The 21,541-nt window shown below is 38.7% G+C and overlaps 1 protein-coding gene across 6 annotated transcripts in view; it reads right to left on the bottom strand.

The window, feature by feature from the left end:
* Positions 1-21,541, bottom strand: part of RPS6KC1 (ribosomal protein S6 kinase C1) — a 91,302-nt gene that overhangs the window by 8,793 nt on the left and 60,968 nt on the right. For 5 of the 6 annotated variants that reach the window (XM_076334551.1, XM_076334552.1, XM_076334555.1 and 2 more), the window contains 4 exons: positions 21,243-21,290; positions 19,515-19,647; positions 9,050-10,627; positions 8,689-8,778 (listed from right to left, as the gene is read on the bottom strand). In XM_076334551.1, coding sequence (XP_076190666.1) covers positions 8,689-8,778; positions 9,050-10,627; positions 19,515-19,647; positions 21,243-21,290 — 1,849 coding nt within the window. The remainder of the gene's footprint in view (positions 1-8,688; positions 8,779-9,049; positions 10,628-19,514; positions 19,648-21,242; positions 21,291-21,541) is intronic. The other variant, XM_076334554.1, reaches the window with a different exon arrangement.

Raw genomic sequence — 21,541 nt, 5'->3', positions numbered from 1 at the left:
TTAATATTGCAGTAAATCTGAACTACAATATCTGCCTTCACTAAGAAAACATTTTCATCTCAATCCATCAGCAAAGTAATTTAGACAATAAATGGTAGCGACCCATAAGCTTAAGTAAATAACATGGGGATATTTGTGCCAATTCTTTACTTCATGAACCTTGAAATCAAGGACCTTATCCACATTTGTACAAACATAAACGTGCGCACACATGTGCACAGTGTTGGTGTTTCTAGGACTAGCAGTACAAAATTTGCATTAAAAAATATTCCTATCATTCTCAAATACAAAATCCTTTTAAATCAGAGAAATAAAAAAGCAGGGTGAAAAAAAGAATCAGTAGCTCTTCCAACTTTACTGCAACTTCATTAAAAGGGAGAGCTTTCTTCTTTCTCCCTTCCTGATGCATGCCCATACGACATCTAGCACCAAGCAGCACATGTCAACAGCAATGCTAAATTCCTGCACAGAAGCAATTTCAACAGCAGCCGTTGGGGTAACTGAAGGGAAGGAAATTTGTAAAACACTATCAGGTTCAGATAGAGACAGATGGTACGGGTAAACACCTTCACTACCCAGCACCGTCCTCCTTCCAGAGCAGCTGGTCTCAACTGAAAGGCCATTTCTTTATGGTTTCCATACTTATCTCAATATTTGCATTACACACAGTAATACCTTACTTCCTGATACGGGATACGTAGCTGACAATGCTCTGTATTTTTAAACAGACGTGCCAGTTCTAAAGTAAAAAAGCAGAACTTTGCCTCTCTTGAACACACATCCTCGATAAAGTCATTAACTGTAACACCAAGGCTGATTTTCTCATTCCTTCTACAGCACCTTAACCTGAAATAAACCCTTCATGCTGAAGGATTTCAAAGGCTTTTACTACCACACCTCAAACACTTTCTCCCAAATACAATTTCCTCCAGGGCTGACAATAAGGCCTCCCAACCAGCAGGAGGCCAACAAACACAGTTAACATAAAAGAAGCCAGGCTTAAAGGCGGACTTAGACATTCACTGTGCAACTCAGGCCAGATGGCTTGCGAATCACCAAGAACAAAAACTCAATCAAAAACTTTGTGGGATAAACTGTAACATCCAAAAAAATGCATCTGAAGTCAGCTCACAAGAAAATAGGCTCTAGGTGGAAGTACTGCTTCTCCAAACACCTAAGAGTCAGGAAGGGCTTTGCATTGAGGTGGTTTTCCTGGAATTAAGAAGGGAACCATTTGACTCCTGGTGGATAAGAATTTCAAAACCTGCGGAGGCACTTTCCCTTACCCTGGGTTTCAAGCAGAAACAGCATACCTTCAAGTATCGTTTCTGCACTGATAAGAAAACAAGGAGACCCATCTGAACTACCATCAGGTGCCTGAAACTGTTCAGGAGGAAATGGACTTGTCCAACATCCTGAAAACATCAGACATAATGTTTTCCCCTTCTGTGGCCATTAAGATAAACAGTATTGCACGAAAAACCATTAGAGTCGCTTCGGAAATTCTATTTACCTTACACTCATTTAATTTTAAAAGCTTACTATTTTATCATATTTTAATATCTATATATGTAAAGAAGCATTTGCAGAGAACCAAGTAAAATGAGTCCAAGCTAATTACTCTAGGCAGACTCAGTCAGCCAAGATATCGTAAGATACAGTCACTAAATAACACATCACACAAGCAATCTGGCCATAATGCTTTGCCTAAAATGCTTTAGCAATTTATAAAACACAGTATTGAAACATCTATAGTTGAGTATAAAAAGTGTATCATGGTCTTTAAACAATAAAGTAGTGAGGCAAGTCCAATGAACATCTGCTAAGATCAAATGGAGTATGAAAATAGGAAGTTTCATCTTAAAGGTATGCAAAAACATATGAGCATCTATGTTCCTCTTTGGAAGAAATTTCCTCGTGTCACTAACAGAAAATAAGTTAATAAAGGGAACTGTGTTCTTTCTTCCTTTTAGCAGCCCAAGATGGAATTAAAACTTCCTCTAAAATAATCAGGTGGCAAAAGAGACAAAGAAACTTTTTACTGCTCTGTTATCAAAACAAAACAAACTAATTAACCCTTCAGCTAGCTCCATTTATTTTCAAAGGCATCTTCTATACTATCTTCAAGTTTTAGCCCCATCTGTAATAATAATAATAATTTAAAAAATTAAAAAAGAAAATAAATAAAAACCAGAAACAACCACACCACACAGGTAAATTACAGTTTCTTCCAGAGTTATTAACTGGCTTTTATGTCAGTCAGGCTAAAATACCAGATTTTTACAAAACAGCAGCTTTGGTACATCTTACTGCTTTTTCTAGTTACAGGGTCTGTGAAAAACCACAAGAACACGTACTTCACCTGAAACATGTAGTGTACTTACAACAAGCCTGAGTGCCAAACCACATCACATTGTTTTCAGAAAATACCTGATTCTCTTCCCAAACCTATGCTTTCAATTATCTACTCCAGGTTCATGAAATCCTGCTATTTTGGGAGCAGTCAGTTGTCATGGTTTTCTGTGGGACACTCAGGTGCCTTTGGAGAGCTATACCACTCCAAATGGTTGTTGTAAAGTTGTTACTCCCAGCTTCACAATAATCAGAACTTTTTCTGCACCTCCAGACCTTTCCTCGTTATTCACACCAGCCGTATATTTTTCATGTTAACGTTTAGTCCTGTTGCCTATTGCCAGGGCTTTTCAAATCAAGTTAGCCCATCCTTCTGTCTTTGCTGCTCAAAGCTCATTCACCTGCCCTGTTTTTTCCTTTCCTTTTTAGGATTATCCTGAGACATTAATGCCACACAAAAAGCTAGGGCAGAGTCAGAGATAAAATCTAGGAAGTCCAGTCTTACACTATAACCATGAGACCAGCCCACTCCTCGACACCTCTCAGGGTCAATGGCACTTTAATCTACCACAGTTATTTTGCTCCTTAAACAATCTACTCAAATTAAATTACTATAGTACAGAATAGCACATTTAATGAGCGCCTGCAAATTCCTACTGAAAAACACATACACAAATAATACGCAGGTTTTCTAGCATCAAATATCTATTTGGTAAACAGAGGAAGACCAGTTTTTCCTTATTCAGTAAATAAAAATTATAGCATACAGGCTAATAATAGCAACCCAGCAATTTTTATTTTCATGCCATATGTTTTAGGTTATCAGCTGCACTTCGCATCTGTATTTTCAATTGTCTAAGACCAGAAGTGACATCTTCATTTGCGAGCACAAAAATCAGGTTGCACACTGAAACATTTTGGTCTTTTGGGGGACAAAATCATTTACCCACAAAGCCTTCTTTTTGCTTAGGTTTTGCATTGTGTACAATTAGTAGCAGGTTAGATAAAACCAAATACACCATGTATTTATGTGCGGGTTTCTGTGAAGGCTAGTTTGTATAAATAAGGCTTGATTATAGCACACAGCTTATGAAAGCATTAGAACAATATGATGCATTACTGATGGCCAGTTTCCTACTTATATTTTCTATGAAACTAAGCTCCCTTTAGCTTTATGATCCTAGCAAGCAAATCTCCAGTTTTTAGTAAACACAGTCCGGTGAATACTCATTGTTTGGACAAGAAAGAAAAAAGACTCCAAAGGCAGCCCAGTTCTGAAATCTCATCCTCCGAAAACACTACAGAGATGTGACAGAACACATCCCCGCTGCTGGAACAAGAACTCGGAGAGCGTAAATAAAACATCTCATTCACACATCGTATTTACACAAGATGTTAGACCAGCAAGCAGCTTCTACAACATGACACTTCACAGGTTAGGTCGAAAAAGTACCTAAAAGATTTCTCTTTATGACTAAATCCTCAACTTAATCTGTTTTAGTTGAAGAGAGTCTTGACTAGGCTGTGGCTGTAGACAATTTTGTCTTTCTCACAGGTATTAAGCATACTATGAAGGGGTGTTTTTTTTTAAAAGTTACCAATTTGATTTTAAAAATCATGACTATCAAGAATGGAATATAATTATTACTCTATTTAAAAGGTAACAACTCTTTATATTTAAGATCACAAAGTTGGCAAAACCGATACTTCAATAACAGAAGGTGATAATTTGCACTTCAAAATTTGTCTATCTTGCTTTTCCCTCAATTAGACCAAAACATGTTGATTCACAGGTTTGTGTGTGTGTTTGTTTCTTTTTTAAACTTATTTATAGAGCAGAATAATGGCCCCCCTGCTAGGCTGGCATTTGCTCAAGTTTCTGTCCGTGTAAATTGAATCTGTTACTGGAATTTTCCCCCCTTCAGAATACCAAGGCACATTAACCAAGAGATAGAGAGATACATTGCTGATACTATCAGCCACCAGGCAGGTGGATAATGCGAGGGATTTTTTGTTAGTTTTCGTGGCTTTTTTTGGACAAATATGTGATAAGAGTTCTCAGGGGGCATGGAGAGCAAAGGGCTGTTTAAACAGAAGTGAATCATTCTCATCTGATCTGCTAATAACTTTGTATTCAGACATCAGCTGCTTAGCACACCTTAAAACATTCAGAAAACAAAATTACTATAAAGAGGAGGAAAGTTAAAGAAAAAGACACATAAACCTCACATCAGTCACCTTAACCATATTAACGCAGCAGAAATTCTCAGTTACAAGTGCTTAATTTCTTCTTTAAAAGCAAATAGGTTATTCTTGGCCAAAACCCCCACAGTTTTACTTGAAGTGGTGTTGAGTTTATAGGGGGTGATTTATAATCCATCGTTTCCCTTGTGTGTTAGAGAAACAACATTTGACTTATCATAGGTGAACAGCAGAGATTTAGTTTGGCCATTAATCAAAGTATAGCACAGGCGCTACTTTTAAGCATCTGCAGATAGCTTTGTTGTTGCAGTAGTTGGTTCAGCATGAACTTTTTTTTTATTGAGTAGAACTATGCAGGAGTAAAGAGACTTACCCAGCTTTACCAACAGATTCAACAGCACTATAACACACCACGACTCTGAGCTTGCAAGTACAATTCTTGATATGCAAATCATTACAAATAAGCCGCATCTTCCGTCTCTAGTTCTTATGTGAAGTTGGCAAATTAGAGCCAGCAAGTGCAACAGCAAAATCCATTAATGGTACAATGCCACCTGCCGTCAATAGTGGAGAAGTGCCACTTCTTGCAACAGATTTAGCGCTGCTTTTAATTTATGCACGATATAAAATGACAATTGCTATTTCATACAAAATTAATTATATTGCTAGCAGGGAATGGTATGCAGCTTTTAAAACTCTCTCTTCCCTCACCTTTTTGACACTTCTCCATTTATAATGTTTGCATTTATTCTATTATTTTACATATACACTGCGTCATCTCTTTTCTACATACGCAGTCGCATTGCCTCTCCGCTTTTCGTAGGATAACAAGAGCTGAGCAAGTCCTTGCTATTCACCATGGCAAGGATCTGATCACTGTTTCTGTACCAATACTACCTTGTTTTGCTTTAATACAAGGTTACAACCTGGGGTACTGAAAGTCTCAAATACAAAATCCTAGATCCTGCAAGCAAGCTCCACGTAGTTGGACCTCTATTCTCCCCTGGGTCTGAAAAGCTTCAACATTAATACATTATTATCCTTAGCCCCTCCAGGAATTAGATTCTGATATATAAATTGTAGAATTTAGACTCTATGTTTTCCTTCAACCAATAAAGCAAATTTTAATACCTCCTCAGGCACTTCACTGTTAAGCACTTTGTAACTTGTACTGTAAAAAAGTAACACCTGAAACCTTACCAATTAAAAAGATAAAATTGTTTCAAATACACTTTTACATCTTTCACATAACTCTGCAATACAATTTCCTACCTATTTTAAATTGAAGATATCCTGCAATCTGTTTAAATTTCACATTCATCCTCTCCTTTTTCTGCCTCCAAAATTTGCTCCTCAAAAACCAATGCAGAAAAAGAACTGCATCCCAAGACTCATCATCTGTTCTCAGTCTCCAACACGACACCCTAGAAGACAGCGTTTTGATAAAGACATCTTCCCTTTCTTGCATACTTTTAATGAGTGCATTTAAATAACAAAACGTTGAAATCACGTAACATATAGTTATCACATCCAAATCCTATTCTATCCCAAACTCTGATGAAAACACACACCAAACTAAACACATGGAGACAAAATTTTACAAGTCAAGTTTCACTGCATCCTTCAGTTAGGAGAGAAAAGGAGAGGGAAGGCTGAGTACCCAGAGGTAGGGCAACAGAGCACACAATACTGGAAACACGAGGAAAATTCAAAACAAGATAAAGACTCAATTTGAGTCACTTTATTTAGTCACTGCGTTGTATTACGATAAGAAATCATAAGACCTGATGAAATTTTGTGAAGATCACTTGTTCACCTCTACAAAATTGCAGCCCTTCCTTCAGCAGGAAAAATCAAGCTGTGAGAAACATTTATGATCAGTTTTAAAAAGCAACTTAAAAAGAATGAAAAAAACCCGAACTTGCCAATTTCTCTTAGTGTACTGAACTGAAGCACAAGTATAATTTCAAAATCCTTATTCCAAGAAGCAGCTTGAGGAGCAATGCTACCATGATAAAGGGGAGACATGGGTTCCAGGGACATGGTACACTCCTTAAAATGAAAAATGATCATCCAAATAAGGGGTTTTTCACCTGTAACATTGGAGCCTAAAGAAAGCCCACTAACATGATTATTTTTTTAATGCTAATCGAAAGTTCTAGAGCAAGATTTACCAGCAGCAGTAGCCATAAGAAAGCTGCTTTGGACTCAGCTATACACCATTATTGAAGGTACAGGTATTAAATCATCGCTTAGAATAGAATGGCACTTGACTCCAAAATATATTTTGTACTGCTAAGTTATACCAAGTATTACTCTCCTACGCAAAAATTAGCATGAAATAGCTACACTAAAATAAGCGTACGCTTTGCAGAGATAACATTAAGATCAAGAAATATGAAAGGTAAGAATCATAGAGTATCAATTCAGCCATCTTGCATATATCTAATATTTGCATTTGCAAATCTTCATCTTGTAGCTCGCCAGTTACAGACACACAAAGCAAACTGCAGCTTGGGGTAGGGCAGAGAGGAGAGGGCAACTTAACCAAGAAAAGCCCGGATGGATACCACACCTGTGCTGTGAGGTGGAAATAATGATGGTGCGGAAAACTTTATTCTTGCATTTGGGGACTTCTAAATATTATTTAAACTGACCCCTAAACACTTAACTACTGCAGGAGTTGGCTGGTGGGGGCTTAGGGGGCAAAAAAAAGCCTCTCTTTGGATCCTCATTAAAATACAGAAAAAGTAAGCTTTGACTTTCACAGCTCATTAATGATGACAGTGGGAAAAGGCTGCACTTCCATCTTTGCTACTACTCAACTAGGGAGCACTTTGTATGAGGCTGGGTTAGGGAGGCAGGAAAACGCCTCTTTCTAACAGGACGTCATGCACGTTGGCAACCAGGACATGTTTCTATTAAACAACCACAAGAATTGCTGGGATTCCCCAATCTTCTTGTTCTTGAATTAAAGTGGGGTGAGGGTAGAATGAAGGTGGTGGGTTTGCTTTGATAGGTAAAAAGAATTCTTTTCTGTAATACCTACTCTTTCGACTTGCACCTGGATAGAAAAGATTTTATTTACTATTTATCTCAAGAGGCTGGCGTTCAAATTTTTGTTGAGATCCTACCACCTTTATTCACAGAGAGCAGTTCCTTACTGTATTTCAGTTGCAGGACAAAGTCACTGAATAAACACCTGATGCCAAACTAAGTTCAGAACTTCCATTGCTGATAAGCTTTATTCAAAATTTTTCTGAGCACATTTACAGACTCTGAGCTTGAGGACTACCTGCATACCAAGTTGCCATGCCTAGCCAGACCACACACTCAGCAGGAAGAGTATGCTGGCATTTCAAATTCAGAATAAAAAAGAGAAACTGAAAATCTGAATAGCCTCCCAGTAGTCATTTCAACTCTAAAAGTAGTTTTTTTCAGCTAGCTATGAAATTTTTAAAATATGAAGTTATAAGTAAAACATCTGATCTTTGGCTGTCACTATCATTTGACCAGTATATTAGCAGAAAATAAATTGGAAAAAGGAAAAGAGGGAGGGTTCGGTTTCAAGTGCCATCCTTGCTATAAAAACCCAAGAGATATTGATTTTATCACTCTCATGATTGATGAAAGCAGTTCTAAGAAAAAAGCGCTCTAAACTATTTCAAAGCCCACTGTAGCTCATCAAAAATGTCAGAGGCATCTCTGAGCCCATTAGGGTTGTATTTTTCAAACTGCTATGGTCTTTTTTCCCCCCATGTTCTTTGCATGTATAAATTTTTGTATTTTTAAGGCTCTTAAGTGTCATCTTTTCAGTCTGCCCTTTCCCTTATTTGCTCTTTTCAGTTATCAAGATGTACTCACACATAGCAAATACCTGCAAGAAAACAAAACATTCCTTGAATTTGCTTAAACAAGACATTCAATACAATTACACTTTATGGAAATGATCTAACAAACATCACCACAGTGATAAAGCAGTTATGAGCCCTCTAGCTTTTTAAGACATTCAGGAAAAAGCAAAGAAAATTCAGATATTGCATGATCTCGAGCTCTATGCTATAGCAGCTCCGTGAGAAAATGAAAGCTGCTAATCTACTTTCCAAGTGAAACATTGTAGGTGATTGCTCTAACCTGGGGCACAGTACATTCTCTCTATGGCATCGTTGTCACAGGAATCTTCAACCTCCCTCCACCTGCTAAAATACGTTAGCTGAATGTGTCCTAAAAACAAAACGACAGGAGAAATCAAAACATTTTTCCCTTCCATTTTCTGCAGAAGTGAACTGTAATTACTCCTTTTGTAGCTAAAAACAGTATCATTAAGAATAATGGCATCATTAAGTACTAGAAGCTATTACTGGGGGTGAATTTGCTGCACTGATAATGAAGCTCTAGACAGGAAATGAAGATACTAATTACAAGATAAAACGCCTACTCAGTTAATTGGAAGCAACAGCGAATAAAAAGAAATGCATTTGCAAAAGTTCCTGACCTCTATCATTCAATAAGATGTTGTTTGGGTTCAAATCGCGGCACACAATTCCTTCTCTATGTAAAGCATCGAGGGCTACAACCATTTCAGCTGCCCATCTTTGAATGCAGTCCTCTGGGATATGAAACCTGGAGGTTATCGCTAATCTTTCGTCGAGGTCCTGAAAAATTTGATGTATTTCCTTCTCCCCTGCTACTGCTATTTTGCCTTCCTTCTTTGGTGCTGTCTTTTTACTTTCAGCTGCTGGCAACAAAGCCGAGTCTGTTTCCTCTTTCCCAAAGTCTTCAGTTTGATCGGAAAACAGCAACACTGCTTCATTTCTTAACATGTCTCCATCCAAGCTAACATCTTGAGCACCTGAGAGCGGGTTGGAAACAAATAAACTTTCTTCTTTGCTCGTCACGTTTAAGGAGCAGGCTCCAAGCCCTTGAAACAGAGCCCCATCTTCTGAACAACCTACCTCTTGGTCAGATGTAAAGAGGGTCCCAAGAGCTCCCTGAGTGACACCGCTTTGTCCGTTTGCTTCCTCGCGGGAAAGATCACCCACTTCTGATGCCACATGATTTGGCTCTTCACCAAATGCTTTGCATGGCTCTGCAGAATTATTTAATTGTAAGACATCAGGTGTTTCTAATAGCTTTACTTCCAACATGTCCCTATCAGTTTTTGTAAACTTTGTTGGCCTTGACACTGCTGCCTCTTCTGTTTCATCAGACATACCAGGTAAGTTTATTAGGAGATCAGGCCTTCCTTCATCAATGCTATTTACATCATCAAAAGCAGCATCCTTAAAGGAGATAACTGGCACAGAGTCATTTGAACCCCTGCTTATGGTGTCATGAGCTCTCACACCCATTTTGCTCTCTAGGGCATCCAAGCTTCTGTCATGGTCTGGGACAGAAAACAATGGCTCCAAAGGCTCCGATTTCAGGTTATATAGTTTTTCTCCAAAATCAAGCCCCAGGAGCTCACTAGTGCTATCTTTGCTGTCTATTCTGAAGAGTTCCATGGGACTGTTCTTTGATTTAGTTAATGAGTCCAATATCCTAGTAGGGCTAGCTATTTCCGCCTCAGCATTGTCAATGAAAAGCTTTCGTTCCTGAGATGCAGTCTGAGAGGTGAAGCTATCACTGCCAACGACACTGCATTTCTGTAAGCAACTTCTCTTTTTGGTATTTAGACCTTCGCTCTCCAGTTTAACCACCGGTTCCTCATTTAGAGAGCCAGAGTCAATTTTTTCTTGCCCATATTCATTGCATAACGTTAAATAACTAGTAGTGCACTCTTCTTCTGAGCTGGATCCTGAGTCCATCCACTTCGAACTCTCTTGGCCATCTTCCTGGTTGCTGCTGTCATCCTGAGAGCTTAGCGTTAGGCTGCTCTTCAGTGGGACCACCTTCAGCGTGGTCTCCCCGTAGCTTTCTCTGGAATCAGTGCTGCTACCGATTTCTTTAGGACTAGGTGTTGGCTGCTCCAGGTAAATTTTAGTTGAACTGGATGTTCTGGGTTCAGGAATTTCAAAGCTCTCTTCAGGACTTCTGTTTAAGAACTTACTGACATAAGACCACAGTTTTCCTCCTGCAAGAAAAGAGGGGAGGGGACGGGGACACGAAATCTCTTAATTTCACTCAAAACAGAATTGGTTTCATTATGAAACAGGAAAATACCCTCATTGTCACAATACATTATATCCTTATCCCCACAGAGCAAGTTGGATCTGCTACCTCAGGAGGAAATAATTACAGGGACCACAACTTGCTTTTCAAGCAGATTTGTATTAATACATAAATATTTAAAGAGCTGCATCCGAGATTAAGCTGCGTTGGTTTGGTTTTTTTTAAACTTCAGTAAAGTCTCATTTCAGAGTCTGTCTCAAGTTGCATGGTGGTGACTACTCTCCATATGCTGTCTCAAAAGAAAGCAAAAACTAGGGAAGACCAAGTGGTTTGGTGCCCATTACCAGTTCTGCCTGTACTGAATACTTCTGCATCACAGCTCCAAGCTCATGGGCAACATTAGGGGAGACGGACTAAAAACTAACTAGCAAGTTTGGTAAGGGGAAGGAAATTACCTCGTACTAGCAGGATATTTTAAGGCTCTGTTTCTCTCTTTGAAGAAGTGGGTTTTGTTACTTAAATGTGGATGTATTTCTCCCTTTAACTTCAGAACTCGAAGTTTACAGCTTGCTGCATTACACAAGGATTTATCAATACTCTAAGTTACATTGGCAAACCAGTTCCTTCACATCAAAGACTCTAAGAAAGTTACAGCTCCAAAATTAATAGTTACATTTTAAAAATACAAAATAGGACTCTCTCTGTTTCCAAATATTGTACATATTAAAAAAGCTTACAGATTAGAAAACATAATTCACACAAAACAAATCAAGAAGTTACTGCATCTCTTGCACGTGCCAAAGAATTTGGCTTAAAGCTAGAAAGCCACCTTTGATAACTTATGGAAAAATGCAAAGTCAACACATTTCAATTTAAAAGATTGTACAGAAATTCTGGAAAATGCAGGAGTTCTAACAAAATCTTTGTAGAAGAAAAAAATAAGTATCCAGCCCACTGGGCATCTGCAAAGTTTTGATTGGGTTTTTTTCTCTCTTTCTTTTTTTTTTTTTTTTTTTTTTACTTATTTGGATAAAACAGTTTTATATTTTTTCAAAATACAGTCCTTAATAGTTATTTTTAAACACTCTCCATATCAGGCAAAATTCCTTTAAAAAGTACAGAAAAAGAAGAAAGTATTTTTCATTGCCTAGGAACAGGTTTTCTACACTCCCAGGTATTTCAAAAATAACTTATCAAAGGCAGAAAAACCTTGATACTTTAAAAATGAATTTGAATAATAGAATGTGGAGTTTTCTTGCCCTCCATCCTGCTGGCTAAGACAAGACTTGTTTTTGAAGGGGAAAAAAAAAAAATATCTTGCTGGTTGTGGTGAAACTAAGTATATTAAAATATTAAGAGGGAATTCTAACAGCTTGAGTCCAATGGTAAAAATGACAATTTAGATCTGTTAATCCGCATGGTTTCTGCCATAAGCTACAAACGGACTTAGTAGGTCAGAATGACCCTTGCCACCTTCTAGAAGACGATGAGAAAGGATGTCAGGTAAACGAATAGGAGCAAACAGAAGCAATGCCTGTAGAGAAGGGAAGAACAACTACTGCAGACCACTGTATTGCATAAGCACTTAAATACTTACCCAAAGATGCATTCAAAATACCTACAAGCGTGCCATGCCACAGTAGCAAGACATGGCTCATCAGTCACTCCCAGCAGAGCAGCAGCCCTCAGCCCAGCGAAGCAGGCTGCCCCCCTGGGCGGCGACTGCCTCTGAGCTTGCCTGGATGCAAGTGACCTGCCGCCCTGTATCGGTGAGACCAAGGGCCCTGGTCCTGCCAGAAGTGCCCGACGAGCAGGACCTTGCCTCCGTGAGAAGCAGTGAGTCCATGCAGACTCTTAAGATGAAGCCACTTGCCTTAAATACGACGCGTTACACAGCTGTTCAGCAGGGCAAAGGCAGAGGCAGGGCATTGCCGTGCTTTCTGAGCCCTGCAGCTTGCATAGGACTTCAGAATTACTGGTTTTAAACTGATTTGGTAAAGATAGAATTTGTTCATCCCATAATCGCCAATAATTTTTTTCTTATATTACATTTTTACATTTATTCACGCTTTTGTTGTGGAATGGCTGGGAGAGAAAACAACAGACAAGAGAATGAGAAAGAGCGAGAACATACATACTTTTATATATGTGTGAAAGACTTTCTCCTCTCTTCCACACTTTCATCCATGACAAAAGAAGCAACACAAAAGTTTAATTTTACCCCAAGATTCTGATGGAACAATATCTTTATAACAATTAATTTTCTTTAAAATTTCAATTAAATTACTTTAAGTAAACAGTGCTTGCAAAATAACTGCCCAGTTTATAAACTAGGCATGGAATTATTCGGGGTCGTTTCATACCAAACAATAAAATCTCATTTGACAACCACACCCCTGCTGCATTTAATAAAACACAAAGTCTCCCCATCCCACCTGCATTATATTAATTAGTACAAGCAAATGCTAAATATTTCCGTCTTCATATTACTAGTGTTTATTATTTGTGCTTCACAAATTTCTTATGAAAAGACAAATCTCAGGTTTCAAAGGGTGTTCACAGAACATGACCCACGAAGACCCACAGTACATTTTTGCAGCTTTGGACAGTGCCTGGCACAACAGCACCTCAGCCTCCAGGCACAGCTTTAAATGCAAATATTAGCACCATCAGTCCTTCCCCAAATGCAAGTAGTAAGGAAATGTCTTTCTAATGGAGGCCTGGGTTGAGCTTTGACCCAGGGATGCAGAAAGCTCAAAACCTTATTTCTGCGATCTATTGTGACTTTTTTTCCTGTGTCATTACTGGACACTAGGTGTTCTTTTACGTGTGACATCTGAACGGCTCTCACTGACCTAAATGTTTCGTACCCCTGTATTAAGGTAGGAAGGGGCTGGGCTGCCCAGCAGTATGAGAAGTGCAAGAATTATCCTCACACAACTTAGCTTTTCACCTACAGACAGGTCAAGCTGCTCTCAGGACAACTCCTGTCTTCTGCTCCCTCCACCACACTTCATGCAAGATTTCATGCAGCCTCCACTAGATTTTGGCCTCTACTTGAAGTCTTAGTGTAGCTTAAGGAAGAAGGAGACCCAAGAAGGATTAAGGAAGGAAAACAGATGTGTTGAGATCAATCCTTCAAAACCCCACAGAAAAATCACTGGAAGAATCAAGAGGTTCAGGTTATGTTTTTAAAAATGTTCAATTTCAAGTGCTTTCAGCAAACCTAAAATTTGCAAAAGACAAATACAGCCTCTTTATCCTTACAGTACTCAGGAATTCACTACTGTCCACCTGTGAAAACAGACAGAACCGCAACAATGACTCATTCTTTATTTGTAAATGTATTATCTTACCTTTTTAAAGAAGAAGTTGCTCACTAATAATCACTTGGACTTAGAAATCACAGTGGAAATGACTTACTGCAACTCCAATTTAGAGTTAAATGCAAGTAAATTAAAAAAAAAAATTATGTCCAAATATGTTTACATACAAATATTTCAAGACTGGCCTCCTGGTCAAGTGGAAATACGTAAATAAATGCTATTCAATAATTGTGTTCTATAGTGAACAACAACAATTTTATTCCTTTCTGAAAATGTCCAATCCAGGGTCAAACAAGAGTGATATTTGTATCTGGGTATATAATTATGCCTTTATGAATGACATACTAATAATCTTTCCCCCTCTCCCCGTGTGTTGTGTAAGACCAAGAAAACCCATTAGCAAGCCATGCTAATACAGCATCAGGAATCTATAAAAACTAAAATTACAGAAATCAATCCAAACAAGTAAGCTTCAGTCATTGTCAAATAGTCTCACATACTAAATAACTATAAAAGCTGCCGTTTTAAGCTAAAGTTTATTAGTGTTTAATACAATTTCAGAAGCACAGTATTACCATAACTAATAAAGATTATTTTCTTCTACCATGCACATGAAAATCACCAAGCTCTACATTATTCTGCAGTTATTCAACATAAAATTACTTATTAGAATTGCCTTACTTAACCACATTTCCAGCACTCTGGAGGTTATACCTCTGCTTCGAGAGGCACAATCTAAAAAGTTAGTGTCCAAAATAATCAACGGGAAATTTCAGCATACAGTGATCAAGTGATGAAACTGGCTAGAAATCTTGTTAGTTCCACAATATTTTTATATTCTTTCAAACATTTCTGCAGTTTTTTGTTATTAATAGCACTTGATGCGGGAACATCAAAGAGAAGAAGATACAGAGACTGTATAGTACGTATCATAGGATAAAACGAAACCTAACAGATCAGCAAATTTAGTCTCCTAAACACGTTTTTGTTCTAGCTGACAAGAAAAATTCATGACCTGTTGGATTTTTCCTCACCCGGTGCTCAGACACTTAACATTTCAGCTTCACATTCTGAAAGACTGGCTGACTAAAGAGACATATTCCAAAATAAATCAATGGCTTTTGCTAGTTTGGCCCATGAGTTTACTCTGAAGGACGATACACTCCAATTCCTGCAGAACTGGAATGCAGCTAAGAATGCAGTAATTACTGTATTTAGGAAATCCCAAACAAAGTCAAAGTGAAGAATCCAGGCTTCCAAATAATTGTGATCGGATAGGGAAGGAAAACAGTACTGAAAGACATCTGCTTGAATTGTTCTCCAAAACCAGGCCCAAGTCTCTACATCACTGCATAAGAATTTGTTTATGGCCAGGAGTACCAATCATAAGTCATGCACCTTGTGCGAATTAATATTCTTCCTTGCTGGAAAAAGAACAACCTTATGGTTTTCTTAGAATCACTGTCCTCCTTTTCAATAAAGACATGTCTACTGGTAAACTTGATCATGTTAATATACAATGATTACATAAAATTATGCTTGTACAGTTTCTAGGCCAAAAGGGAACCAGACACGTAGGCACTACCATGATACAACAACAACGTTTCACAGCATTCCAACGGCAGCCACAGTGGGGTTGCAGCGTACACATGAATCTACAGCTAATCTCCAACCTAATCTCTAACATGACAGTAGTTACAAGCACCAGAGTCTTATATACATGGCCGTTTCCACTGCTGCTGGTGAATCTCTGCTACAAAGTTTGCTAGTTTAGGCAAAGCTCCCACTTCCCGATGTACTTTGAGCAAAAGCTATTATTTCAAAGCAGCCTCCTGAAAAAGTCACTTGCCAAGGACCATATCACCTTTCCCACATTTTCCAATCGCTGTCGAATCTTTACAGCTAGTACTATCTCCCTTCCCAACAACAAATCCTCAGCTTTGCAAGCCAGAATGCTACCGCCTTGTTGTCTATCAATTCCTGCATGCAGCATGCCTCTTCAGCATGAAGTTTCTTGAGTGCTCTCCAGATTGAGAGGAACTCCAGCTTGTTTATGCTTAAAGAGATTTGACAGCTTCTAACAGCCACTTAAACTTTGATGTCCCATGGAAGCCCCCCAGCCTATTTTTGAAGCATCTGTTTCTAAAATTTCTGGAGTTCGTACTGCCAAGAAGAAGCGAGGCCTTATTAACATCAGATTGGCTCTCTACCACACTAGAATTTGCCAAGTCCTTTCCAACAAAGCTACAAGATAACTTTATGGACTTTCATGCTCCTGAGACACCCCTGAAGCCTCAAACTGTGGCCATGAGAAAAGCCTGTAAGAGAACCCAAGACCTCACTCACCCATTCTGAGCATGCAATGGCATCATGATTTAAAAACAAAACAAAAAAAAGGTCTTCATCTTGAGCAAGACTCTGGGGTCAAGCTTTCAGAATTCCATACAAAACCCAGTAGTGCTGCACTTAATACAGCTAAAATTTACTACAAACAGGAAATAGCAGGCTGCTTAGCAAATACATAATGTCTGTACGTAACATTAAAACTTCCTCTAAATTTGCTGTAATTCAAGCCATTGCCCACTTAAATTAATATTTTACTCTTGAACTTTCCAATGGTGCAGCTAACATACCTAACATAATAAATCACCACAAAGTAACATACTTATGAATTTGACTGGCAGTATCTTCTTTCCTATTGGAACAGAACTACTTGCAGTATGAATGTTAAGAGCATTCATGAAATTATGGAATAAAAATTCAGAGACTATCACTTAAAAAGCATTGTCCTAGAAATTTCTATCCTTTCCCAAAATAAACTACAAGTACCTTCTCTATTTATATTTGGTCTGATGGATGAAATTTTAAGACAGCTTTATCTATAGGCATTCCAAAGCTTGAAAATGAAGCCTTTCTCCTGAATCATTTTCCAGCAACAGTCTCCCGGGACAGGGTGACGTGCAGAGGCCATGCAGTTCTAGATGGCAACAAAAAATTATTGCCCCAGTTAGGTATTTGGGATCAGGCCCTACACCTGCAATATGCTTTTTTGTATGCATTCTCAGGCAATTTACTCATGACTTTGTACCCCAGCTATCCCTCTTCAGAACAGAATATATCAGTCATTTTCCTCTCCCTTTGCCTGTTCTGAGCCCAGTCAGTAAGTACATGAAAGCAGGCGACTATCCTTAAAGAAATTAATCTTGTTAATTCCCTGAAAATCAGGGAAAAGTCCTTATAGCACATCATAATTTTTGAATGGTTTGCGAACAAGGATAGAGGTGAATCCATTTCCAAACTACCTGCTGCTTTATCAGAAAATAAGGGAAAACCCTATGCAGTTTATAACTTATAACCACAAGTGTCCAAGTCAAGTGAACCCACGTACCATATATTACCAACAACAGCCCTCACCGACGTCGAAATCCCTTCTGGTCCCCACAGCTCTCCCCTTCCTCCCCAGCACAGCCTGCCAGTCCTCCATCCTCTCTGCAATGCTCCCCAGTTCTTCCCACGCTCCCTATGCCCTGTTTCCCTTCAGGGCTCTCCCTGTAGAAAGCACTCATCTCATCTGCACCTCCTCTCCCAACTCCACCTCAAAATAACCCATCTCCCCCCCATGTGTCCTACTTGCACGTGTTAGACCCACGGCTGGGAGAAAGGCAACATAAGCTGCGGCTGCCTTTGCGTATGTGTTTGCTGCCTGGCCAGCCAAAATGAGGGTGCTTGACAGACACCACCTTCACTGTTGGCAGATCAAACAAATGGTGTGGGGTGTTGCACAAGGCTGTGTGTTGCACAAACCTGATTTAGAAGGCACTTAGTAAATTAATAATCCTTCCCCCATAGAACTCAAAACATGTTACAGCTCATGTTGGTAAAAGCAAGACATCCAGGCCAAGCACATTTCACTGGACTTGTGACTATGTCAAAGGTGACCAGGAGAGACTCATTCCTTTTTAAGGACAGCACCCCATCCATCCCAAATGTTAAGCTGAGGTTTCTGTTCTTAAATGAAAGAGCTCTGATCATGCAATGTCTCCATTTTTCTCACTGTTGTCACAATAAAATTATCACTTCCAAGAGATCATCTTTGTCAACTGGTCACATTAAACCTTCCTTAGAATTTTTGTTCTCTCCATCTGATCACTACTCCCCCAAATTCCACTACTTCTTCACCCAGTTTTCTACCTATCTTGAGAAGGAACATTCTTCCTGAAGAGAAGAGCAGAATTGTAGGTCTTCAGAAATTGCAGAAATATTAGGAACAGGTTTTTTAAGTGATTGTTTCATCCTGTCTCTAATCCTTTGATTATGATAGTCTTAAGGGCAGTTGGTATCTGACAAGGTTGGGGTTTGGGGTTTTTTTTGTTTTGGGGAGGCGTTTAAATATTATTTCTCCAAACAAAACGTACTAACTTATGTGGATATTACAGTTCAGGTGTGAGCCTCCATTCAGCTGAATTACACACACCTCAGGAAAAGCAGCATTGGACAAAGCAGCACTGTAAACCCTCGAGATCACGATCAGGCAGTACTGTAATGTGAGGCCTTTCTTCATGCATCACTGCTTATGGCAAAATTAAGTCACACATAGCAGAAACAGTCATTCAAGTTGTATAGTTAAGTTTAACTGGCCTCATGTGACATATTGCTCATGAAAAAGACAAAATCTAAGTCATTAGGGAAAAAAGAAATAATATTCAATGTAATAAAATTATCTTCTCTATCAGTTAGCTTAGCTCCTTCACATCATCCATTCTGACTGCATTATTAACATTTCCTAAAAAGAGAACTATTAGCAATCCCAAAATTTATATTCTGCACTCATTCTAAACAAATAAGGGTAATTACATTTAGGGAATATTTAAATCCAGGTGTTAGACCAAAAAAATCAAAATGTAATTATTTTGTGCCACCTGTTCCCCGTACATTTAACAGGAATTTTATAAATAGTTTGAAGGCACAACTCTGTGGTTCTGCTTTGAACTCCTGTGTGATGCCACTAGCTATTTTCTTAAAAATCCAGATCAGAATAACTATGCAATATTAACCAACAGGCAAATGTTCATGTTTTTTTGCAGAGACTTACTAAATTCTTGTGTGAATACTTGTCATTTTAACTGTAAGATGCTAAAAAGATTTCCTTGCCAAAGTTTATAAAAGTAGCCAAAGACTTTATCTCTGAGAGATGACTGTAAATACTACAGATAGTTGTTGCAGTCAAAGCACTCGCTCTCCTGTAGAAAATAAACAGTTGGAAGCTTTCAATATTGCTAGAATTCAAGTAACCCATCAGGATTTGAGGCCATTTGAAACAGGAATCAGATCCACCGCGGAATGAGTGGGGAAAAAGGGGGAGGGACGGAGGATGGGAGTGGGGTGTCTTACATGACATCTCTTAGGCACACTAAAAATCTTTTAATTAGATGTACAAGAGATTAATTTGACAATGAAAGGTACCATTGATTAAAACTTAAACCTTTGACTCTTTTCAGCAATATACTTAAACGAGAGACAAACCTTCTGCATGCTGTAACACGAGAAAGACAGACTCCTCGGAGATGATGTACTTGTGCAGACACACCATGTTGGGCACACAGCGGGGGATGATGGTCGTTCTGCTCCTGCTGTACTCACTACTTTTCCTTAGACCCTGACAGAGAACAAAAAGGTCAGTTGTACCCTCAGTTGCCTTTGGAGCCTGCTGTGCTCTGTGTTTATCAACCAAACTAATCTATCCGAGTTACTCTGGGCTTCAGAGAAACCACTCATCTGCTGCTCTATGCCCCTCGGTCCCCCGAGGCTGTGCTGATGGCATCTGGCGCATTTCCAGAGAACAGAAGATGGCACAAAGCTGCCATTAAAATCAATTACATGGGTCAATGTTTTTATTAGAATCTCTCTCAAACTAAGTCATCAGGATGACACTCAGTTATTTCCCTGTGACCTTTTTTTAAAATTTTATTTTTGCGTGTGACCAAAAGACACTATTAAAAAAATTCAATTCAAGTTCTAAAGACAAAAGAATGCCTTAGCCTTACAGGTAATCCTCGCATTTCCATTGTACTTTACTAAAGACGACCACCACCACAACAAAAAGGAAAGGAAAGGATTAGTCTCCTTGAGAGGTAATGATTTTTGGGAAGTAGCACAGAGATGAAGTTGCCAGAAGTGAAAAAATTGATGTGGGAGGGAGAAAGGGAGAGGAGAGAGAAAGAGAAAAAAAAATTATGTCAATAGTGTGACCTATTACAATATTGATAAACATAAGCAGTTAAATGGGAAATTCAATGTTACCCTATCTGGCAGTAGATAAAGCGAGGTTCTAATATACAATATTCACAACTAATCCTTTCTGAGGAACAAACAGGTTTTCTGTACCCTGCCCATACTTAAGACAAACAATTTCAAAGGCCAGATGCACAAAGTTAAGGCAGGGTTGTAAGCCAGACCTGAAGCGAAGTTACAAATTGTTAACAATTAATTAGAGCTCCATGTTTGGGGCACAGTTTTTCAGCCCCTTCTCCCGTCAGCAGGGGAATTCACGTCAAGGGGAGCCTGAAATAATGGCCACAATAGCAATATTCATACTAAACTAATTCTCAGCATCACAGATGCTCCGAGCATATTGGGATCCTGATCTGAGCACTTCTGAAACACAAGAGTAATGTGAAAAATTTTATTCTGACCAATTAACTATTCGTTAATTCAATCGTTTAGTAACATTAAACTCAGTTTTCACAGCGTATTGATGAAAAACATAGGAAAGCAATTTTGAATAAGACCAGTCGTCCATTTCATCCAGAATCCACTTCGGCCAATATCATATTCTTCAGCTAAGGGAAGACCAAGCACAAAGTGTTGTGCATGTACTTGGGCTAAGGAGAAATTTCCCCTTCAGCAGCAGCCCGCGCATGTCCTGAGCCACAAGGGCTTTACAGATGTTTTAAGCAGCACACTGAAACTGTGGTTCTTTACCGAAGCCTGCTAAAGTGTTGGCCTCAGTAACCAGCGGCAACTCAAGTTGACTAAACCAGCACATCTGAGCACTAGAGACATTACAGAGAAAGGAACAGAAAGCAACCGAATACCAACAAAAAGAATTCCAGTGCGCTTAATAGGGATATATGTATTAACATATCCATATATCGCAGAGATAACTCTATACATTAGATGTAAATTGATCTTTGTGTGGTGGTGTAATTTAGGAGGCCAAACTGTTTAGAGGAGTAATAAGACTTTACTCACCTTCAGTATAAAAGTCTGCTGTGTTCTAGTGTCCATTACAAGCAAAACCTAAGCAAAAAGCATTCAGAGAAATATTTAAGATTCACATGAGTCAGTTAACAAAACACAGCTCTTAACTCCAATGTTGAATATTCTTACAAAGGAAGTGATATAAGTAATGATTAAAAAAAAATTAAAGCCCTGCAGCATACATTTGATAACCAGGTTTTTTTTAGGAAAGAAATATGATTGAGGATATAGATCTCTAGAGAACTACCAGAATGTCACCTGATGCCCTAACTTAAAGAATGAATCCTAAC

The sequence above is a fragment of the Aptenodytes patagonicus genome, chromosome 3, assembly GCF_965638725.1.
Source record: "Aptenodytes patagonicus chromosome 3, bAptPat1.pri.cur, whole genome shotgun sequence".
NCBI classification, from domain to species: Eukaryota; Metazoa; Chordata; class Aves; order Sphenisciformes; family Spheniscidae; genus Aptenodytes; species Aptenodytes patagonicus.
Note: the sequence above shows the minus strand (reverse complement) of the source record. Positions and strands in the feature narration are given on the sequence as shown.